General features: G+C 45.5%; 1 protein-coding gene across 1 annotated transcript in view; it reads right to left on the reverse strand.

The window, feature by feature from the left end:
• HPGDS (hematopoietic prostaglandin D synthase) overlaps positions 1-19,898 on the reverse strand; it is a 138,195-nt gene extending 118,297 nt beyond the window's left edge. Inside the window, exons 1-2 of the mRNA XM_082243432.1 lie at positions 19,789-19,898; positions 3,396-3,537 (exon numbers count right to left, since the gene is read on the reverse strand). Coding sequence (XP_082099558.1) covers positions 3,396-3,528 — 133 coding nt within the window. The 5' untranslated portion in view covers positions 3,529-3,537; positions 19,789-19,898. The remainder of the gene's footprint in view (positions 1-3,395; positions 3,538-19,788) is intronic.
• Positions 19,899-21,889: the final 1,991 nt, after the last annotated feature.

Here is a 21,889-nt window from a genome sequence, read left to right on the forward strand (position 1 = left end):
TACAAAAATCAAAGAAGACAAATATGGCAATTAAATAAACAAACGCTGAAGTGCTAAATTTGCCTAGAGATTATGAGCATTTATGAGTGTTTACCAGCGTTCAGCGTTTTTTTTGTGATCAGAATTCCTGCTCCTGAACCCAATTTTAGGGTGCCCTGAAAACAGCCTATAAGCTCTGTGACATAGCCAACCAAGAAAGGGGTTTTGGAAGGGACTGCGGGGTGGCCTCTTGCCTACTGACTATGGGCCCTGGCTTTTGAGAGAGCAGATCATTCTCGAATGATGGACAAGATGAGGAACGCTGAGACCGAGGCTTGGATTTGTTCTCTGAATAAGGACAATAAAGCTTTCCTTCTGGAGTAAATGGAAAGGTGGAATATTGATCTTGTACAGGTTAATAGTCAGAGGAAATATGGTGACCTTCCTGCAGACTAAGTTAGATAAGCCCTCCACTTGAGACAATGATATTTATCAACAATATCCCTCAAGAAATCGCTAAAAATAAACAAATTCTACCTTTTTAGACTGCTGGAACATGGTTTGTCTTCTGATGACTTGTCTAGTGGACAGATTACCCAAGTTTGTGTCTCTCCCATTGTGTACCTCCTAGGTGTACATTCGCATTGTAATTGAGTCACCTATTGTTTCTGTATGCCTGATCATCTTTTGGACATGTGATTAATATTGTGACCACTTTAGCTTGTTACCGAACCATTGTGGGATGTTTATGCCTTTGATATGTGTAATGAACTTTGTATCCAAGGTTGTGGGCTGGATGCCGTACAGTCTTGGTGGGCACTGAGCCACCTAGGTGGCTAGTTGTTTAAATGTTTATGTTGGCTTTTCTTTAGCTTTGTTATTTATAGTCCTTTTTACAGTTTGCATTGTACTTGATAATGTGACTAACAAAGGGACTTCCAGCGCTAACTGTGATATCTCTCACTCTCAGGAATGAATAAAGTCAAATTACCGTGTGGTGCTGCTGCTAATTAATGCTGATTCAGCATAAGTCAGTGCATGGGGGAGGGGCAGCAGCGCTATCCCACGGTACATAGTCTACAATGTAACTCAGGCAGGCTTGATGGAAAACCTTGAAAAGTTTATATTGTTTTATGTATATATACACATATATTTTTTCATTTATTATTATTATTATTATTATTATTATTATCCTTACATCCAGTTATTTTTATTTGTTTTTGCATCTATTGTTTTTATTATGCGTTTTTATTATGCGTTTTTTTATGCGTTTTTCATTATTTCTTCTCATATTTGCAGTTTCATGTTTGTACCAGTACTGAATGCATATGTCCACTATCATTACCAACTGTTTATGCAGTAGCAATTGCTTTTATCTATGTTCCTTTTTTTTTTTTTTTTTTATAATTTTCATAAGAGAGGATGTTGAGGGGTTAATGATGATATTGAGACACTGGGTGCCCGCCCCCTCCTCCACCTTAAATGTTCAGGTTGCTGTTTCCCCCGTGACTGACAAAGCACAGCAGTGCGAAACATGTCGTCACGGCAACCCTGATGCGTTCCAGGCTGGGTCCTGACGTTTGCTGATGTCACTTCCGGGTAGCAGCCTCCGCTGTGGATACCTCTGGGTGGCGGCTCCGCAGCACGTCTACACTGCTTCGGTGTGAGCAGCCACACTATCGGGTGGGAGGAAGCCACGCCACCCTACCGGCTGGTCCGGTCTGCTTTTGGCACATAAGATTCTTATCCCTCCTGCCTGGTTCCCTGTTGTGATCATCTACACAGTTCCGGCTCACCCAGCGGCTCGGTCATCCAGTGACCCCCAGCAACGCCACAGATCTGGTTTGGAACACATTCTATTATGTTTTAATCATCACTATATATTTTTTATAAATAAACTTTTCAAGGTTTTCCATCAAGCCTGCCTGAGTTACATTGTAGACTATGTACCGTGGGATAGCGCTGCTGCCCCCCCCCCCCCCTGCATTGATAATGTGACTAGACTCACCTGATCTGGTGTGCTATATATTCTGTATGATTTTACAATAAAGTTAGTTCCAATTCCAGATCAACTAAGCTCCTGTCATCTAGATTATTAGGTGCAATATTCAGATTTATACCTGGTTCCTGGGTCCAGACTGGAGGAAGCTTTAATTTGACCGAAGCACCCAAGCTGGGTGCGCAACGGTTCCGTCACAAACTCCTCCGCTGATAAACTGATAAAAACGTCAATGTGTCCATGGACACATAGGATAACATCAGTGTTAATTTTGTTAATGAAAATATTTTCATCATCAAAATTAACGCTATTTTAGTCGACTAAAATATGACTAAAACAATTCAGATGGCTAAAATACGACTAAAACTAAAATGGCACTTTAGTCAGACTAAAATACGACTAAAATTAAAATTACATTTTAGTCAAAGACTATGACTAAAACGAAATCGTAAATTGACAAAAAATTAACACTGCTCTGCTGTCCATTTCGGCAACACAATTCCATCAAGAGCCTGTGATAATAGCGCATTAAAGTTTAAACATGTATTGCACTACTGCATAAGCATAAGAAGGGGGCATCTACTAAGCTGCTGAAAGAGAAAAATTAGGAAAAGGCTTCTTTTAAATATTTTTTCTTAATTATTAATGTTGGTAATATATTTAGGTAATATGTGTGAGGACAATGCAGCCAATAGAATTTACAGTTTTTTGTTTTTTCTTATATTTTAACCACTTACCGACCAGCCACGTAGACCTACGTCAGCTGACTTTAAGTGGTTGTACCGGGGTGATGCCTGTAGCAATATTTTGTTTCTTTATAAACTTGATTTTATTTATAAAGATGGTATATATCAATGGCTAAACCTGTATCTATATTGCATGTTCAAACCTTAATGTCATAAATAGGAACATATTATTTAGACTTTTACTCCAGGAGTATGTAATTCATTTGGAAATTCTAGAGAAATGTTTAAATACTGCATTACAATTAACCTAAACCTATTCGATTTGTGGTTGACTAAAATGTACTGGAGATTTTAGTCAACTAAAATAAAAAATTTAGATGACTAAAATACGACTAAAACTAAAATGGAATTTTAGTCAAAAGACTAACTAAAACTGAATCGAAATTTGCAGCTAAAAGTAACACTGGATAACATAGAGGGGAGTTTAGGGGAAGAAAAACGAAGGAAGGAAAAAAAAAAAAAACCACAATGAAACTCACAAAAATTTGAGTTTAACAGCAGCAGTGTGCATGAGGCCTTTTTAGCTTCTTACATACATTCTCCTATAAATACTTATTAATGCCACCTTTTCTTTTTATCTTTTGAAAAGAGCAAAAAAAAAAACTTTAACTGCAAAGGTCTAGCTCAGCACAATAATCTGTTGAAAACCAATATAATTAGTTGCCACTTACAAGACTTCTGTTCAGGCCAGTCTTTCATTTCAATTCTGCAGTCTTCATATTCTGTGTTCATATAGGCAAATAGGTAGCGAATGAGCTCTGCCTTTCCTCTGAAGCTGAAATAGGTAAGCTTGTAGGTTGTCATGATTTATTCCTGAAAAAGAAGAAGTATTTATTAAATAAATCACTCCCCATGGTTAGCTGGAAACGTTTTTTCAGCCTCATGTACTGGACGTTTTTAACGCTGCTGTTAGGGGCATTCTGTGTTTTTTTTTTTGCCTCTAAATGCCCCTGCATGTTAGGCTATGTGTCCATGAACACATGGGTGTCAGGAGGCAGGGATCAAAGACCAAGAACCTCAATGCCAGGGGCAGAAGCATTTTTGCAGAAAAAACACACAACGCATGTAAATGCATCTAAACACGTGTTAACGCTAGGCGAGTCTAAAGAATTATAAATAAAATGATTATTCTAGCCAATGAGATGAACGCCCAAGCGCTTGGAGAGTCTAAATGCGTTACAAGCCTCAAGCGTTTTTTTTCTGCCAAAACGTTGCTGCCAGAAGGAAAGGTGTCTCGGAGAGATGGCCAAACCTCCAGTGTGCTTGAGGCCTTAAACTTGTTTTTAGTACTGATCATTAAAGCATAAGTGTCACCAAAAGTTTTTTTTTTTTTATGCTAATGCCTTAAAAGGAGGAGTACAGCCAAAGCGTGTTTGGGTGTAGTTCTCCTGTGGATCACAGTAGTGCAGTTCATTCTGCACTACTGTGACCCATTTCCAGCAGACAGCGGGCTGAAGCAGCTTATCAGTGCCGCCTCATCAGTGCTCCTCAATGCAGCCCATCATAAGTGCAGCCTATCAGTGCCCATCAGTGCAGCAGGGATCAAAGGGAGGATTTCCAGCCGGATCACGCAGAGCGAGGATCTCCCACTGAGACACAGCTCCTTTATAAAATGCCGACCAGAGCCCCCCTGCCCCATAAGCACCCACCAGTGGTGGTTGGTGTGTTGGGGGCTTAGGGGCGCCACCCCCCCTATCCATGCGTCCGGCCCCCTAATCTACATGCGGGGCGTCGGACGCATGGAGTTCAATGGGGCTTTTTTTTTTTTTTTTTGCCATGTGATTAGAGCCAGAGGCTCTCACAGGCTAAAAAAAAAGGGTGGGCTCGGGGCGCAGTTGTGTGACAATAGCGAATGAAAATTCGCTATTGTCATACAGATCCTCCTCCTGGCCAATCAGGAAGCGGGTCCGATACGCGCTTCCCGATTGGCCGAAAGGCAAACCCCATGCCATTGGCTGGGGAGGAGGTGGGAGCCAGGAGGACAGAGTGAGGACTCAGGAAATGCCGCCACGCCGGGGAACTGAAGCCGCGAGCCGCCGCTGCCGACCGGACATCTGCCTGGCAAGGAGTCACCCAGCGGCTGCAGTGTACAGCCCGGATAGCGACCCACTGAGCAATGATCTGTTCACCGACTTCACCTGTGTATGGGGGTGAGTGCACATTCCGGGGGGGGGGGGCACAGTGTGACATCAGGGAAGAGGAGGGGGGGCAGTGATGATGATGTCAATGATGATGGGGGATGATGATCTCGGTGTGTGTGTGTGTGTGTGTGGGGGGGGGGGGGAGACACTGATGATGGGGATGATGATGTCTGTGTTGGGGGGGGCACTGATGATGGGGGATGATGATCTCTGCATTGAAAGGGTGCACGCTGGTCTCTGTGCATTGAAAGGGGGCACGCTGGTCTCTGTGCATTGAAAGGGGGCACGCTGGTCTCTCTGCATTGAAAGGGGGCACGCTGGTATCTCTGCATTGAAAGGGGGCACGCTGGTATCTCTGCATTGAAAGGGGCACGCTGGTATCTCTGCATTGAAAGGGGCACGCTGGTATCTCTGCATTGAAAGGGGGCCCACTGGCATCTCTGCATTGAAAGGGGGCACGCTGGCATCTCTGCATTGAAAGGGGGCACGCTGGCATCTCTGCATTGAAAGGGGGCACGCTGGCATCTCTGCATTAAAAGGGGGCACGTTGGCATCTCTGCATTAAAAGGGGGCACGCTGGCATCTCTGCATTGAAAGGGGGCACGCTGGCATCTCTGCATTGAAAGGGGGCACGCTGGCATCTCTGCATTGAAAGGGGGCATGATGATCTCTGCATTGAAGGGGGCACGCTGGTCTCTCTGCAGGGGGCGCACGCTATACCTTAATTACTGAAGGCCCCTTTTTACACTTTTGTGACCTCAAAGTCACGCAATTTGTTACAGCGTTTTTTGCCGCAAAGCAATGCCTATTACATTTTTCTGTTTGCGCCCCCCCCCCAAAAATTTTGAGCACCAGCCGCCACTGGCACCCACCCTCCCATGTTAAGGGCATGTGGCCTGGTATGGTTTTGGAGGGGGCGCTTACTCTTTCCCCCCTTTCCTGACCTGCCAGGTTGAAAGCTTGGATAAGGGTCTGGAATAGATTTTGGTGGGGGGCCCCATGCCTTTTTAAAAATGTTGGCATGGGGTTCCCCGTAAAATCCATACCAGACCCAAAGGACCTGGTATGGATGGGGGTGGGAGGGTTGGTACCCCACACTGTTTTTTTTTTTTCCTTTTTAAATAGCCAGGTGCAAGCAATTACAACCGCGAGTCAATTGAACCACTTCTGGACCGGAAGGATTTGCCCCATTAATGAGCGGGCCATTTTCTGCGATTCTGCACTGCGTTACTTTAACGGACAATTGCGTGGTTGTGCGACACTGTACCCAAATAAAATTGATGCCCTTTTTTTTTTTAACCAGAAATAGTGCAATAGGCGTATTTTGATTGGTTTGTGCAAAAGGTATCGCGTCTACTAACTACGTGAAAGATTTATGCAAATTTTATTGTTTTTTTTTTCTTATAGTAATGGCGGCGATCTGCGTTTTTTTGCGGGACTGCGACATTGCGGCGGACAGATCAGACACTTAACTGACATTTCTGACACTTTTGGGGGGGGGGGGGGGGGGACCAGTGACATTACTACAGTATTCAGTGCTAAAAATATGCACCGTTACTGTAATGACGACACTGGTGGGGTAGGGGTTAACACTGTGGGTTATCAAGGGGTTAAATGTGAGCCTAGGGGAGTGATTCTAACTGTATGGGGGTTGGGCTTTTGAAATGACCTCAGAGACCTGTGATCCTACATAGAAGGATCACAGGCACTCTGTGATCATTCCAGAGAGAAGAACAGTCAGCTGTGTTTACAACAACTGACCGCTCTTCTCTCTCAGCGGGGAGCGATCGCGGGTGTCAGGCGGGGATCGGAGCCACCTGCCCCATGCATCACAGTCCCCTAGCTGCAGGCGCGCGACCGACTTATACCTACGTCGGTTTGCGCAGGAAAATTGCGGCGGGCGGTCAAGAAGCAGTTAAATGTGATTTGATACATGTCCCCCAGGGCAGTACGCAGACCCCCACACCCTTTTATGGGCAATTACTTGCATATAAGCCTTCATAATGGGGATTTTTGATTTCTCATGTTCAGCTCCCATACACTGCAATATAGTTAGCGGTTCAGGGCAGGCCTTTTCCCCTGTTCGGGAGTTCCGCTGCGAACCAAACAGGATAACAGGATGGTTTGGCCCATCTCTAATCCTGGCCTTTTAGCCATCAGCACTGCAGTATTATTTCATAGTGAAGTGGTGAGCACCAGCAGTGCAGTACAAGCTGGTGGATAGCACTCATAGCGTAATGCAACCACAACCACCAAAAATTCGAGCAGAGGCCAAAGAGCCCATAGTAGCCTTTCAGAGGTGGTTGAAAACCCAAATTGACTGCTCCCAGACTCAGCAGTAACCATTGTCCCCCCCCCCCCATTCACAGACTAGCCCGGGGTTCAGGGGGCAACAGCAAACTTAACAACACCACTTAACTTTTTTTTAGCCGTTTTTCATCTATATAATCTGATTGTGTAACCTTTATGCCTAACAGTACATCACCGCCAACCCAAATTCAAATTTTGTCAGACCATTTGAGTGGAAACCTATCACAGTTTCCGAATTTAAAAACTTTTTTTTTTTTTTTTAAGGCCTAACCCCTAACACATGGGCATTACATAAAATAATGTATTGCGGTCATATTGGTGCACAGACCTGATTCATCATAATGCCCATTAGTGATGGATGAACATCGGCCGGGGCGGTTCGCGAACGTCAGCTGCAAATTTTCTCAAAAGTCCACGAACCGCGAGTTCACGGCGGGCCCCATTGACTTTAATGGGAGGCGAACTTTAAAAACCTTTAGGTCATATTTGCAGCTGCAGCCACAAAAGACGTATTAGCTGTGCACAAATAGTACCATCACATGGACAATGTCATAACAGAAGTATTGCAATTGAAAAAGTTGCCCTAAATTGTTTGTTTTTTTTTTTTTTTTACAGCAAAAAATATATATATTTTTTTCATAAATCAGCCAGAACTGACAGCAGCCGGTAAATACATTGTCTAATACATATTGGGTCCATTCACACATCTGTAAAATGGGTTTGCATCCATTCCACAATTTGGCAGAACCTTTACAGACCCATTGTTTTTAATTTCCAGTCTGAAAAATTTGGCATTCACAGGATAAAGAAGTGTCGGCCATTCCAGGCCCCAAAAATTAGCCCACATGGGTTTACCTGACAGCTAAGAATGTAGTATTCTGTGGCTGAAGGTACATTAGGCATTCACAGGATACAGAAGTAAGTGTCGCCCATTCCAGGCCCCAAACATTAGCCCATATGGGTTTACCTGACAGCTAAGTACGTAGTATTCTGTGGCTGAAGGTACATTAGGCATTAACACATCGTATAGGCTCCAAAAATTAGCTCACATGGTTTGAACTGACAGCAAAGAACGTAGTATATGATGGCTAGAGGTGCGATAGGCATTCACAGTACACAGAAGCGTAAGTGCCGGCCTGTATAGGCTCCAAAAATTAGCTCACATGGTTTGAACTGACAGCAAAGAATGTAGTATTTGGTGGCTGGAGGTACATTAGGCATTCACAGAAAAAATAATTGTCGGCCCTGAAAGGCCCCTAAAATTTGCCATTCAATGGACATGAAATGCCTTTTATGCCGCTATATGTAGCGAAGCCAAGGACCAGGAATTGTTGTGGATGGAGGAATTTCGATGAAACCTGGTCTACTGGTCACATGTGTTGAATTCCTCAGAGATCCATGCCTCATTCATTTTTATAAATGTGAGGTAGTCTACACTGTCATGAGCTAGGCGAGTGCGCTTATCGGTCACGATCCTCGCTGCTGCGCTGAATGTCCTTTCGGACAGGACACTGGACGGGGGGCAAGCCAACAGTTCCAATGCAAATTGTGCAAGCTCTGGCCAGAGGTCAACCCTGCCCACCTAGTAGTCCAGGGGTTCATCACTCCTCAGAGCGTCCACATCGGCCGTTAACCCGATGTAGTCAGACACCTGTCGGTCTAGGCGTTCCCTCGTGCTGGATCCGGAGTACAGCTGTCGATGGTTCGGCTGAAAGAAGGATCTCATATCTGAAGTGACCAAGAAATCTTCCAACCGCCCTCTTCTTGCAGGTGCTGTTGAATTGCTATCCGCAACTGTCTCTCTGTGACTGGACATTCCTCTGCCAGCTCACGGAAAAGCAGAATGCAGCATTTCCCTCAGCAAGGCCTGGAAGTGCTGCATTCTGACCGCCGTCTGTGATTGTGGTAACATTTCTGCCATTTTGTGTTTGTACCGGGGGTCTAAGTACGTTGCCACCCAGTACTGGTCCTTGGCCTTTATGCGTTTTATACGGGGTCCCCCTTAAAAGACTGCAGCGTGTAGGCCCCCATTCCCACTACACTGGAAGTGGTATAGCGGCCTGCTTCCAGCTCATCATCCTGGATAATATCGTCCTCGTTCTCCTCCCCCTCCCCCCATCCACGGATAACACCAGGGATCCCAGAAAGGTTTAAAGCATGCTCTTCTTGCTCCTCCTCATCCCCCCCAGCACCATCCTCCTCCTCTGACTCCTCTTCAGACTCCTGCTGTTGATTTGTCTCAGATGGAGTAGCACCCCCTGGGAATTCATCCAACATTGCGACTTCCTGATCTTCGTGCTCCTGCTCCTCGACGGCTTGATCAATGACACGACGCAATGCACGCTCCAGAAAGAAGGCGTAAGGTATGATGTCGCTTATGGCGCCCTGGCCGTGACTGACCAGTTTGGTGATCTCATCGAATGGCCGCAGGAGTCTGTATACATCCCGCATGAGCAGCCACTGGTCTGGTGAAAAATACCCAAGCTCCCCACAAACTGTCCTGCCGCCGAGTTCGAACAAGTATTCATTAACTGCACGCTTCTGCTGGAGCAGCCTATCGAGCATATGCAACGTTGAGTTCCATCGCGTTGGGCAGTCACAAATAAGACGCTTGTGGGGCAGGTTGTGTCGCCCCTGAATCTCAGCAAGGCGAGCCATGGCTGTGTAAGATCTTAGGAAATGGCCCGAGATTTTCCTGGCCTGCCGCAAGATGTCCTGGACCCCAGGGTATTTGCCAACTAATCGCTGCACCACCAAGTTCAGGACGTGTACCATGCATGGCACGTGTTATTTTTCCCTCTTTCAGCGCACTCAGCAGATTGGCACCATTGTCGCACACCACTTTACCAACTGACAAATTCAGCGGTGTCAGCCACTGATCTGCCTGTGAACGCAAAGCTGAAAGGAGTGCAGGACCAGTGTGGCTCTTGGCTTCCAAGCACAACAGACGCAGCACAGCATGGAAACGTCTCACCTGGAATGTGGCATAGGTTCTGGGGATGTTGGGCGGCGCAGGAGAAGAGACGTTAGCAGCGGAAGAGGAGGAGTCAGCCAAGGAGGAGAGGGAGGATGATGGAGGAGGAGAAGAAGAGGCAGGCCTGCTTGCAATCCGTGGTGGTACAACTAAATCTACACGGGTGCCACGGGTTACATGCTTAACGGCCGTCAGAAGGTTCACCCAGTGGGCAGTAAAAGTAATATACCTTCCCTGCCCCTGTTTGCTAGACCATGTGTCTGTGGTCAGATGTATCTTGGCACCAACACTGTGTGCCAGAGATATATTCACTTGCCGCTTAACATGGCCATACAGCTCTGGAATGCCCTTTTGCGAGAAGTAATTCCTGCCTGGGACCTTCCATTGTGGTGTTCCAATGGCCACAAATTTACGAAAGGCCTCTGAGTCCACCAGTTGATATGGCAGTAGTTGGCGGGCTATCAGTTCTGACAAGCCAGCAGTCAAACCTTGGGCAAGAGGGTTATCCGGTGTCATTTTTTTCCGCTCCAACATTTGGACCACAGAAGCCTGCCTTTTTCCAGAACAACGTGACAACGGCATCATGGAAGTTGGAGTGGAGGGCAAATGTGAGGAGAGAGGAGAAGGAGAAGCAGAAGGATAAGGGGCTGGACGGTGAGAGCCAGGAGTGTGGCTTTGTGGGTTCTGACGGTGTTTCTCCCACTGGGCTTGGTGATGGGAGTTTAGGTGCCTTCTTAATGCGGTTGTCCCTAGGTGAGTGTTGGGCTTACTGCGACTTATGCGTTGACTGCAAAGGCTGCAGATGGCAACACTGTTGTCAGCAACGGACACATTAAAAAAAGCCCACCCTGCGGAGCCATGTGCCGGCGTCCTGGGAGCGCCAGATGTGACTGTACATGGTTGATGGCTTGCTGCCGATACATTTGCAGTCTGCTTTCTACCTCTTGTGCAATCCAAGTTCTGCCTGCCTCTCCTCCCTATCTGCCGGTCCGTCTCTCCCTCTGAACTCCCTTCCTCTTCCTCTCTTGTGGACTTCCACGTGTCGTCCATAGACTCGTCACCATCCACGTCATCTTCCCCACCACTAACATTTGAGATCTCGGAGTAGGCAGCAACAGCGGGGACCAACCTCCTTGGGCTGATATGGGTACTGTCGTCAGACTGCTGAGTGGTGGCTGTTGCTACCTCCTCTTCCTGATCCGATTCCAACAATGGCTGCGCATCGCAAACCTCTTGTGATGGATCGCAAAAAAATTCCAGTGACTCAAGTGGAGGGTATGTGCTGGTGGTGGTGGTGTCTTTGGGGGTGCACACAGCAGAGCGTGAAGAGGGGGCAGATAGAGAGGATGAGGAGGGTGCAGAAGAGGAAGGCTGAGTGACCCACTCAACCAAGTCTGGTGCGTCCTTTGTCGTAATTGCACGCGGCTTTTGAAACTTCACAGTTAGGCTCCGGCCTACTGCTCCTGCCCTACCCTTACCACCCCTGCGTACGTCTCTGCCTCTTCCTCTGCCTGTCATGTTTTTTAATTACCCCGTGACAAAAGTCTCTAGAGAATCACAGTATATCTGCAAAAAGGTAGATAACACCCGCTTCAATCTGTGGTATTGGGGGGCCACAGGTTTATCACACCAGTTCTACAAATAATTGGCCAGTAACTGTTGTCACTGTGTGTAGCACAGACAACACAGCAAGAGAGGCCAAATTTTTGCAGGACTAAAATACACTCTTAGAAAAGTATAATGTTAAATAACACCCCGCTTCAATATGTGCAATTGGGGGGCTACTGGTTTATCAAACCAGTTGTTGAAAAAATTGGCCAGTGAGTTTGGCGCTGTGTGTGTATCAGACTTCACACAGCAACAGAGGCAATGTTGTTGCAGGACACAAATACACTTGTAAAAGTATACTCAGATAACACCCCAGTGACCCCACTTCAATATGTGCTATTGGGGGGCCACTGGTCTGTCACACCAGTTCTACAAATAATTGGCCAGGGAGTTTGCCACTGTGTGTAGTGTTGCTGCAGAAACCCTCAGTCTCACCACCACACCTGTCACAATGCTGCACAGTGCACAATAATACTACTAATCCACTATAATATGCTTTCTACAAAGTATATTATACTGTGGATTAACCCCCTCCCCCACCCCCCCCCCTTTTTAGTGCACTGCACAGCAATACCAAAAAAATTGCAGCCCTTTAAATTACTTTTGTGGACATTGACAAAGCGATTTGTGTGTGACTGCAGCCAATCTCTAACTGCCCCTACAGCAACCACAGGATACCTGCCCCTATAGTAAAGAGACCCTATAACGACATTGGAGCTTTTTAAATTACTTTGGTGGAAATTGACAAAGCGATTTGTGTGTGAATGCAGCCGATCTCTAACTGCCCCTAAAGCAACCACGGGATAACTGCCCCTAAGCTCTAAAGATACTAGACCTATACCGAAATACCAGCCCTCAAAAGGACTTTTGTGGACATTGACAGAGCGATTTGTGACTGCAGCCGATCTCTAACTGCCCCTAAAGCAACCACTGGATACCTGTCCCTAACCTGACAAGAGACTGTAGAAGGCCTATACCGAAATACCAGCCCTGAAAAGGGCTTTTGTGGATCTTCACAGCGCTATGTGTGTCTAGCAAACTCTCCCTACACTGGCAGAAAGCGGAATGTGAAATGGCCGCCAGATCGGGTCTATTTATAGGGTAGGGGGACTGTCCATGTGCTGGAATGTTCCAATTGGCTGTCCCGTTCCACCTGACGGCTGTGTGATGGGTCAAAGTTCTCCCCAATGTAAACAAATATGGCCGCCGCGAACGACGCCATGTGTCCGAGAATTTGGCGGGTAGCGAACAAGCAAAATTTGCCGCGAACCGCAAGGCCATCTCTAATGCCCATGTGCTCTGCCAGGAAATGGCCAGGAAAAACTATGAGCAAATAATGAGTTTTATGCATTTCAATGACAATGCCCTCTGTTATCCCGGGATGACCCTGACTATGGTCCGCTCCACAAAATTCGGCCCCTTAACCACTTGCCGTCTGCTCACTAGAGCACTACTGCGGCAAAGTGGCTTGATAATGTCTGGCGACGTAGTACTACGTCACCAGACATTCCCCTGGCTCGGTGGCGCGCGCGCGCCGCCGGAGGCTCGCTCCCGCTGTATTCATTCATAGCGGGAGTCGGGCCAGGGGAGGAGCGGCGGCGATCGCCGCTGCTCTTCCCCGATCGTCGGGGAATCGAGTGTGGAGATCCGCCCGCTTGTGTAAACAGAGCGGGCGGATCTCCTAAGTGACAGGCAGGGTCAGATTGCAGGGTTCAGCATAGCTGAACATGCGATCTGTCCCTGTGTCACTCAGTCACCTCCCCCCACACACGTTACTAAGCACCAGGCATACATTAACCCCTCCCTCTCCAATAAAATTAACCCCTTCCCTGCCAGTGTCATTTTTACAGTAACAGTGCATATATATAGCGCTGATTACTGCAGTAATGTCACTGGTACCTCCAAAAGTGTCAGTCAAGGGTCCGATCTGTCTGCCCCAATGTCGCAGTCCCGCAAAAAAAAAAAAAATCGCAGATCGCCGCCATTACTTGTTAAAAAAAAAAAAACACCAAAAATGACAGAAATCTTTCCCTTAGTAAACGCAATAACTTTTGCGCAAACCAATCAAAATACGCTTATTGTGATTTTTTTTACCAAACATAGGTAGCAGAAAACAAATTGGCCAAAAATGTAAAAAAAAATTAGATTTTTACATTTTTTTGGGGGGGGAATTTCATATAAAAAAAAATGTGAAAAATATTGTTATTTTTTCAAAATTTACGCTCTTTTTTTGTTTATAGTACAAAAAATAAAAATTGCACAGGTGATCAAATACCATCAAAAGAAAGCTCTGTTTGTGGGAAAAAAAAGGACGTAAATTTAGTTTGGGTACGGCGTTGCACGACCACGCAATTGTCAGTTAAAGTCGCACAGTGCCGAATCGCAAAAAGTGGCCCAGACGCAAGACAGAAAAATCCTTCGGTGGTAAAGTGGTTAAACTACCTGTCCCAGAAATTCACACATTGTATACGCCCCAAAAAAACATCTGCATAGACTAGTCGCTTGTACATTTTACTAGCATGCTTCCAATTAAGCAATAACTCACCAGCAAGCTATGGGGTCATAAATGTATAAGCTCCATGAGAGGGTCACAGGCTATACGTAATGCTTTAGAATTTATGAGGGAAAAAACAATCAAGTGGAGCCCCTGAATGCCCAGACTACATGGGGAGCAGTGGCAAGATAAAGTGGGACTTGTTGTTATCCTTGTTCCATAAGGGGTGCCATTAGTACGTAAACAACAATTATGCAAGCGTGCCACTTTTTACACATTTATTCGTTAAAGAAATTGGCCGCTGTGGCACCGTGTAACCTAATTGCCCCAACAGCTCATTAACGTGTTACTAAACCCACAACAGTAACATCGCTCTGAATATGCAGTAAAGCATGCTTGTTATACTCACTGTGGATCCTAAGGGGTTAATCCTCGGCATTGTGTAAAAAGGCTTTTTGATCCTGTCTTCTTTGATCATCATCTTCCACTGACTCAAAAAAATAAACTGATATTTACAGAGTCTATGGAGTCACTCTGCACATGCTCAGTTTGGTGTGTATTGCTAAAAAGTTTTTTTTTTTTTTTTGGGAGAGTGCAGCACAGGGTCAATTAGCACTGTCCAGACAGAGTCAGGGGTCCTGCATCCTCATAGGACAATCATGGGTGAAATGAAAACTCCTCCTACAAGCTTTAACCACACACTGATAGAAGTCACAAGATTGCTCTAACTGCTGTTGAGAAAAGGTATTTAGCAGTTTGTATTTACGAAAACTATTGTATTTCCATGTTCTGTCTGCTGTGGGAGACCAGATATAGTGAATGCAGGTTTTGGGTTTAGTAACACTTTAACACCTCTTACACTTAGAAAGGGGGACAAAGCTTGCTTTCGCAATGAAGAACTACTAGCCGTAGTGAAAAGCCAAAACGTCTTTTATTTATCCTGTCTTCCGTTCATCCAGACACGACGGTCCAAATTACCACAGCATCTAGGGTTATTAAAAACCTCTCTGTGTCCACGACTATAGTCTAAATATGGAATGCGTAGACTTCAACGGCCAAATGATGAAGTTGTATTTTACAGTAGACTCCCACAGAGTTAGACACTGGTACAAAAAAGTGTTTATTTCAATTGGCTATATATAACGCTTTTGTAATTTATGAAGCTACTGGAAGACATTTTTCAGAAAGAAAATTTCAGGAAACGATCATCACTGCCCTTTTGTATAGAGAGGGTGCTGTTGCCCAATGCCCAAATCCAAGTGAAGTTAGAGCATGGGAGGCATTTTCCAGATATCCTCCAAGGTACCCCAACACAAAAGCTACCCCAAAAAGGATGTTGTGTCTGTGGTAAATGCAGAATAAGGCATGACACCCATTTTTTTGTCCTTCCTTCCCTGGTCAAGCTGGCCTCTGTCTCAAGGACTGCTTCCATCACTACCACACACACGGCACAGTCTAGTGTACTTCGCGGCACATAACTGCACAAGAAGGGTCTCTAAAGATGTTAGATAGTAAGGAAACTATCACATTTTGAGAGACCCTAAAATTAAAGACTGGAATAGTTATGGTCCTGAAAAGTTAAGTTACAAATAAAGTTGTTGTTTTTTTTTTTTTTTATTATATTTTTACTGTGTAGTATAGTTAACTGTTGTTTGCTTTGCAGGAATGTCTGCAGCACTGATCTGTGTTTTCTGACAGCAACAGGAATACTCTCAGAATACATAGGTCAGTGCCTGCAGCTCTGCAGGGGGAGATTTCTCCATCTGCAGTTAACCACTTGACTACTGGGCACTTAAACCTCCTTCCTGCCCAGGCCAATGTTCAGCTTTCAGCGCTGTCGCACTTTGAATGACAATTTTGCGGTCATGCAATGCTGTACCCAAATTAAATTTTTATTGTTTTGTTTAAACAAATAGAGCTTTCTTTTGGTGGTATTTATTCTCCACTGGGGTTTTTATTTTTTGCTGAACAAAAAAAGACCAGAAATGTTGAAAAAAAAAACGTTTTTATATTTGCAAACAGGTAATTTTTCACCTTCATTGATGTGCGCTCATAAGGCGGCACTGATAGGCTGCACTGATGGGTGGCACTGATGGGCGGCATTGAAGGGTACTGATAAGTGGCACTGAAGGGCACTAATAGGAGTCACTGGTAGCTGGCACTGATGGGCACTGGTAGGTGACAATGATAGGAAGCACTAATGATGGGGCACTGAATAACACTGATGGGCACTGATAGGTTGCACTGGTGGGCACACATGCAGCAGCAGTGGCTCTTCCTCTTCAGGACTGATGTCCCTCTGACAGCACCTGGCGATTGGCTTTTTTCTGTCAGCATGAGGAAAAACAAAAAAGCTGGTTACCAACTCTATTTACATCACGTGATCAGCTGTCATTGGATGATCACAGAGCGAGCCCGCAGGGAGTGTGCAGGCAGCTCATGCACGGGAGGACGTAAATTAACACCCTCCCAGTAATTTAGGCGCGCGCAGTAGCAGTCTTTCGGCTATAGCGCGGGCATGAAGAGGTTTAAAAAAAGGAGGTGTATACCCAGCATCAGGAGCGCGGGGTGCTTAGGTAGCGGAAGCTCCTATGCTTAGAATTAACTTTTTTCATTTTCTTTCTAGCAGAGATTTCTTCATCTGCATCAATCGATGTGAATAGAGGGATCTGTTAGGTTTTTTTTTTAGTTCAGCCCACAGCTATATGTCAATAGACTGATTTGTGTACAACCAGGGTCCCCACACATGGATCGATATCCAGCCAGTCCCTGCTGAACCAGCCGAATTTCGATTCATGTATGACCAGCTTAAGTTATGATTTGTTATGGCTCACAAGCTGAGCAGGAAGGCGTATCATCTTCCAAGTAGATAACATAACAATAGGCAATTAGCAAGAACACAGGAATCATCTTTGTTTTCCTGGCAAAAAATAAGCTTTTATTTCATGTGGGGGAAATACTGAATTCCTACTCAGATCAACACTACTTTAAGGATATACAAGCACAAAAATTCCAAGAAATATATTTTTTTGCTATTTCCTTTTTGCCATTTCCTAGTAGGAAGGTAAGATATGCAGTCTTGGAAAGCAATAGGAAATTTTACAGTACTTTTTAATCATTTATCAAACGCATATTTTTAGTAAAATAATAAGTTAATTTCATGTCACACAAACACAATATATTACTATTTTTTTGTAAATAGATACCCAACATGCACAAGCCAGTGAAATGGCAAAAAAAAAAAACTTTTGTACCCAAAATTGTTCATAGGTGACACTTTAAAGCCCTGCAAGAGTCAACAGTTTGAAATTAACTATGAGTGATGACCCTAGAATTATTGCGCTCACTCCCTAGTGCCTCAATATGCAACTTGTGTAATTGTCGATTTTGTATATAACCACACCTGACCCATGCATTTACATTTGTATGCGTATGTATGTGGGGGCAGAGGGCTTTACATTTTTGTTTTAATTTTTTAAACTTTTTTTTTTTTCACTTTATTGCTATCAAATAGGGTGTCAAGGTCAGGCTCAGAGGCCACAAGCTATAGCAGTGTGAAGGTTTACAGGTGCGGGGCCTAAGCACTAACTGTTCTTCACCAGAGTTCCTATGGAGTTTTGCTGCATGCTAGTGCCAGTTCACAGTCCTCAAGATCACTCTATCAGGAGGTGTGCAAGCAAGGGTCTGGTAGCAGATGTAGAAGCATAGTCAGTAAACAAGCCAAAGGTTGGTAATGAGTGGTAGGAAATATACGTGAGTGCAGCAAGAGTGAAAGGAGCGAGATATTGGCTGGAGAAGTGTACAATAATGTGGCAAGTAGAAGTGCAAAGACATGGCTTAAATAGGAAGCTCATGGGAGGAGCAAGGAGTTCAAGGTTCACCAGATACAAGATAGAAATTAAGGCTGTCAAATGGATCAGGAAAGGACCTATCCAGCATCTCAGGTGGCACAATAACAAAACCAGATGCAAAAGAAGTTCTGGGTTCAGATCTGAATCCTGACATAGGAGGCCACTATGATAGCATATTACGGGTGACAGGCCCACTTGTAAAAGGGTCTCTTAGACCCCTGATGTCTCTTATGAACCCCAACTAAGCTGATCAAGCATAGTTTGTGCTTTAGCAGAAGAGAGTGTATGTAAACACCCCACTGCTGCTTTATCAGGTATTTTTTTTCCTCAGAGAATAGGGGGAGGTAATCCCTCCTAAATCTATGCCTCCTACTCACCTCCGATCACCTCCACCGGGTGTTAAATATTCTGTATGGAATTTGTTGATAACAACAAAAGCAGTAAAATAGATCCCCTGCAGCAAGCAACAATAGACCCCCAACAGACCTCCCCAGCAACAATAAACCCCCCCAAAAAACAATAAAACCCCCCTTGCAACCAGTGGTGAAGCTCGATATTTTTTCACCTGGGGCAAAGATTCAAGAGAGAAGGCTTACACAATACTTACACAAAGGCTTACACAATGACTGGAACTGATCCTTTGGAACAGGGGGGGGCACTGGCACTCTGCAGAGGGAGGGAGAAGGGGGGGCACTGGCACTCTGCAGAGGGAGGGAGAAGGGGGGCACTGGTACTCTGCAGAGGGAGGGAGAAGGGGGGCACTGGCACTCTGCAGAGGGAGGGAGAAGGGGGGCACTGGCACTCTGCAGAGGGAGGGAGAAGGGGGGCACTGGCACTCTGCAGAGGGAGGGAGAAGGGGGGGCACTGGCACTCTGCAGAGGGAGGGAGAAGGGGGGGCACTGGCACTCTGCAGAGGGAGAAGGGGGGCACTGGCACTCTGCAGAGGGAGAAGGGGGGCACTGGCACTCTGCAGAGGGAGAAGGGGGGCACTGGCACTCTGCAGAGGGAGAAGGGGGGCACTGGCACTCTGCAGAGGGAGAAGGGGGGCACTGGCACTCTGCAGAGGGAGAAGGTAAGCACTGGCACTCTTCGGAGGAAGAAGGTAAGCACTGGCACTCTTCGGAGGAAGAAGGTAAGCACTGGCACTCTGCAGAGAAAGGGGGCACTGGCACTCTGCAGAGAAAGGGGGACACTGGCACTCTGCAGAGAAAGGGGGACACTGGCACTCTGCAGAGAAAGGGGGACACTGGCACTCTGCAGAGAAAGGGGGACACTGGCACTCTGCAGAGAAAGGGGGACACTGGCACTCTGCAGAGAAAGGGGGACACTGGCACTCTGCAGAGAAAGGGGGACACTGGCACTCTGCAGAGAAAGGGGGGCACTGGCACTCTGCAGAGAAAGGGGGACACTGGCACTCTGCAGAGAAAGGGGGACACTGGCACTCTGCAGAGAAAGGGGGACACTGGCACTCTTTAGGAGGAGAGGGGGCATTGTCACTATACAGAGGCAGAAAGGGGCACTGAATATCTGCGGAGGGGGACACTGATGGGGGCTGGAGGCGGAAAGAGATAAGGTAGACTAATTTTAGGAGTGCTAGATTTTCTAAGCTTAGTTACTTACAGAAGTCTGCAGTGATTTAGAATTTGTCACTAATATACACATGGTGATATATGATACTATACTCACTTCTTGCTGATTGCTGGGAGGGCTGAGAAGCAGCTGTGTGTCCAGTTCAGCCTCCGCACACAGGCAGCACACAGAAAACCTTCACACAGGATTCTGAGCATAGGAGCTGAACACAGGGAGAAGAGAAGAGAAGAGAGGAGAGGAGTGGCTACATCACATACACTTGGCACTGAAACCACTGTGTGAAGATCAGAGATCACCGGTCATAGGAGGCCAGCCAGAATAAATACCACGAGTGCACTGGTGAGAGAGAGCTGGTTGAGGACAGCGGCAGTGTGCTGGCTGCGGGACACCTGCTTGAATCTACAGGATGCTGGGACATGGTTTAGCTTCCTGTGCAGTCCTGCAGGTTCCTGAATGGATAGGTATGATGGCACCCCTCTCAATGCAGCGCCCGGGGGAGATTTCCCTCCTGCCCCCTAACTTCAGCCCTGCCTAAAAAATAGATCCTCCAACAGCCAGCAACAATAGACCGACAGAACTCCTTGTAATTACATGCATTAAATGCTGGGGGTGCCGGTACTGCGTTCCCCCATGTTTCCGCAGAAAAGAAGCCCTGGAAATCATTTATACAAAGTTAGATATAAACAAAAGCAGGGTAAGGCCCTTAATTTGACCCGATAGCCTCTTGCAGACCCCATACAGCAGAGCTGGAGGGGGAGAGGAAGGAGCACAAACAGCCAATAGTTCCTGTATTAGTAAGAAGCATTCTAATAAGAAAGACAGAGAGATGAGCTCATCACTGTGCAGCTCTTTTTACTATCCAGTCCCTTTCTACAGTGGGTCCATGTGGGCCTGGGCTCAGAGAAAGTAAGTTGAATGACATATCAACTGGATTACAATTAGAAGGGGAATCTGAATACATTTATTGGAAAACTCTGGAGAAAATTTTTGCAGAAAAACTGGTTTTCTTGGTTTATCTTTTAATGGGACATTCATTTTTATCTTGTTATTTTTGGCAGGTGTTCTGCTTTTAACAAATTATTTTGTGCATTCCTTCTCTTTATAGTCTGTGTAACAGAGGGACTGGCAGGGACACCAACACACTTTGATGTCCCTTCTTCCCATCTCAGAAAGTGCCAAGCATGTTATTTAAAAAAAAAAAATGTTTAAAGCTGCCCTTTATGCCTTTTGAATTTTTTTTTTTTTTTTTTTTTGCATTGGTACATGTCCTTTATTGCAGTGACAGCTACCTATGCCATTTTTCACCAAAATCATGAAAATTGGCCTTAAAATGGCCAGATACTGTAAATTACAAGCTTGTGCTCCAATGGACTTCATTTGGATTCGGGTGCTAGATTTGATGATTTTTTTAATTTATTTGGTAACCTCCAGCGATCATTACTACTTGCTAAATCTCTTGATAGACAACTATCCTACAAACATGGCAAATTATCACAGGATTTTGTGATATACCAGTGTGTCTTGATATAAATATGTCTTAAAGGGTTATTAAAAACTGTCAGTACATGCTGTTCATTCTTATTCAGTCAATAAACATGGTTGATCCTGCTGTTCACTGTCCCTCCCTCCTTGTCTGTGTCCCCACTGCAACCTGAGATGGTGTAGACCAGCCGTTGCAACATCTACTGTGCATGCACCAGTTTCAATTCTGTCTGTGCAGCCCATGTGTGGGCATATACACAGTGTTAGATGACACTCCCCTCCCTCCTTTATGCCCCTCCCTCCTTTATGCCCACTACACAGCTCTACAGTATGGGGACAGGATATTACAGGTTGATTAATGGGAGTACATACAAACAATAGACACAGGCTGTAGGGGCATGAAAGTCTTTGACTGGCATAACCTCCGCCTAGATAGCCCACACCATGTTTGTGCACAAAAATAATAAAAGATTTGAGTTCAAATATATAATTTTAAGACAATTAAAAAATATATTTGATATTAAAGTGGTTCTGAAGCCTCAAAGTTATTTTTTACCCTAATGCATTCTATGCATTCATTTAAAACACCTTCTCTGCTGTAGGAGCCCCTCAGCCCGCCTTATTTTTACCTGAGCCGGATCTAATCCAGCAACGTACATTGGAGCAGCTGCTCTCCTGCTCTCTCCTTTCTCAATGGGCAGATTGATAGCAGTGG

This window comes from Pelophylax lessonae (assembly GCF_965119305.1).
Source record: "Pelophylax lessonae genome assembly, chromosome: 1".
Taxonomy (NCBI): Eukaryota; Metazoa; Chordata; class Amphibia; order Anura; family Ranidae; genus Pelophylax; species Pelophylax lessonae.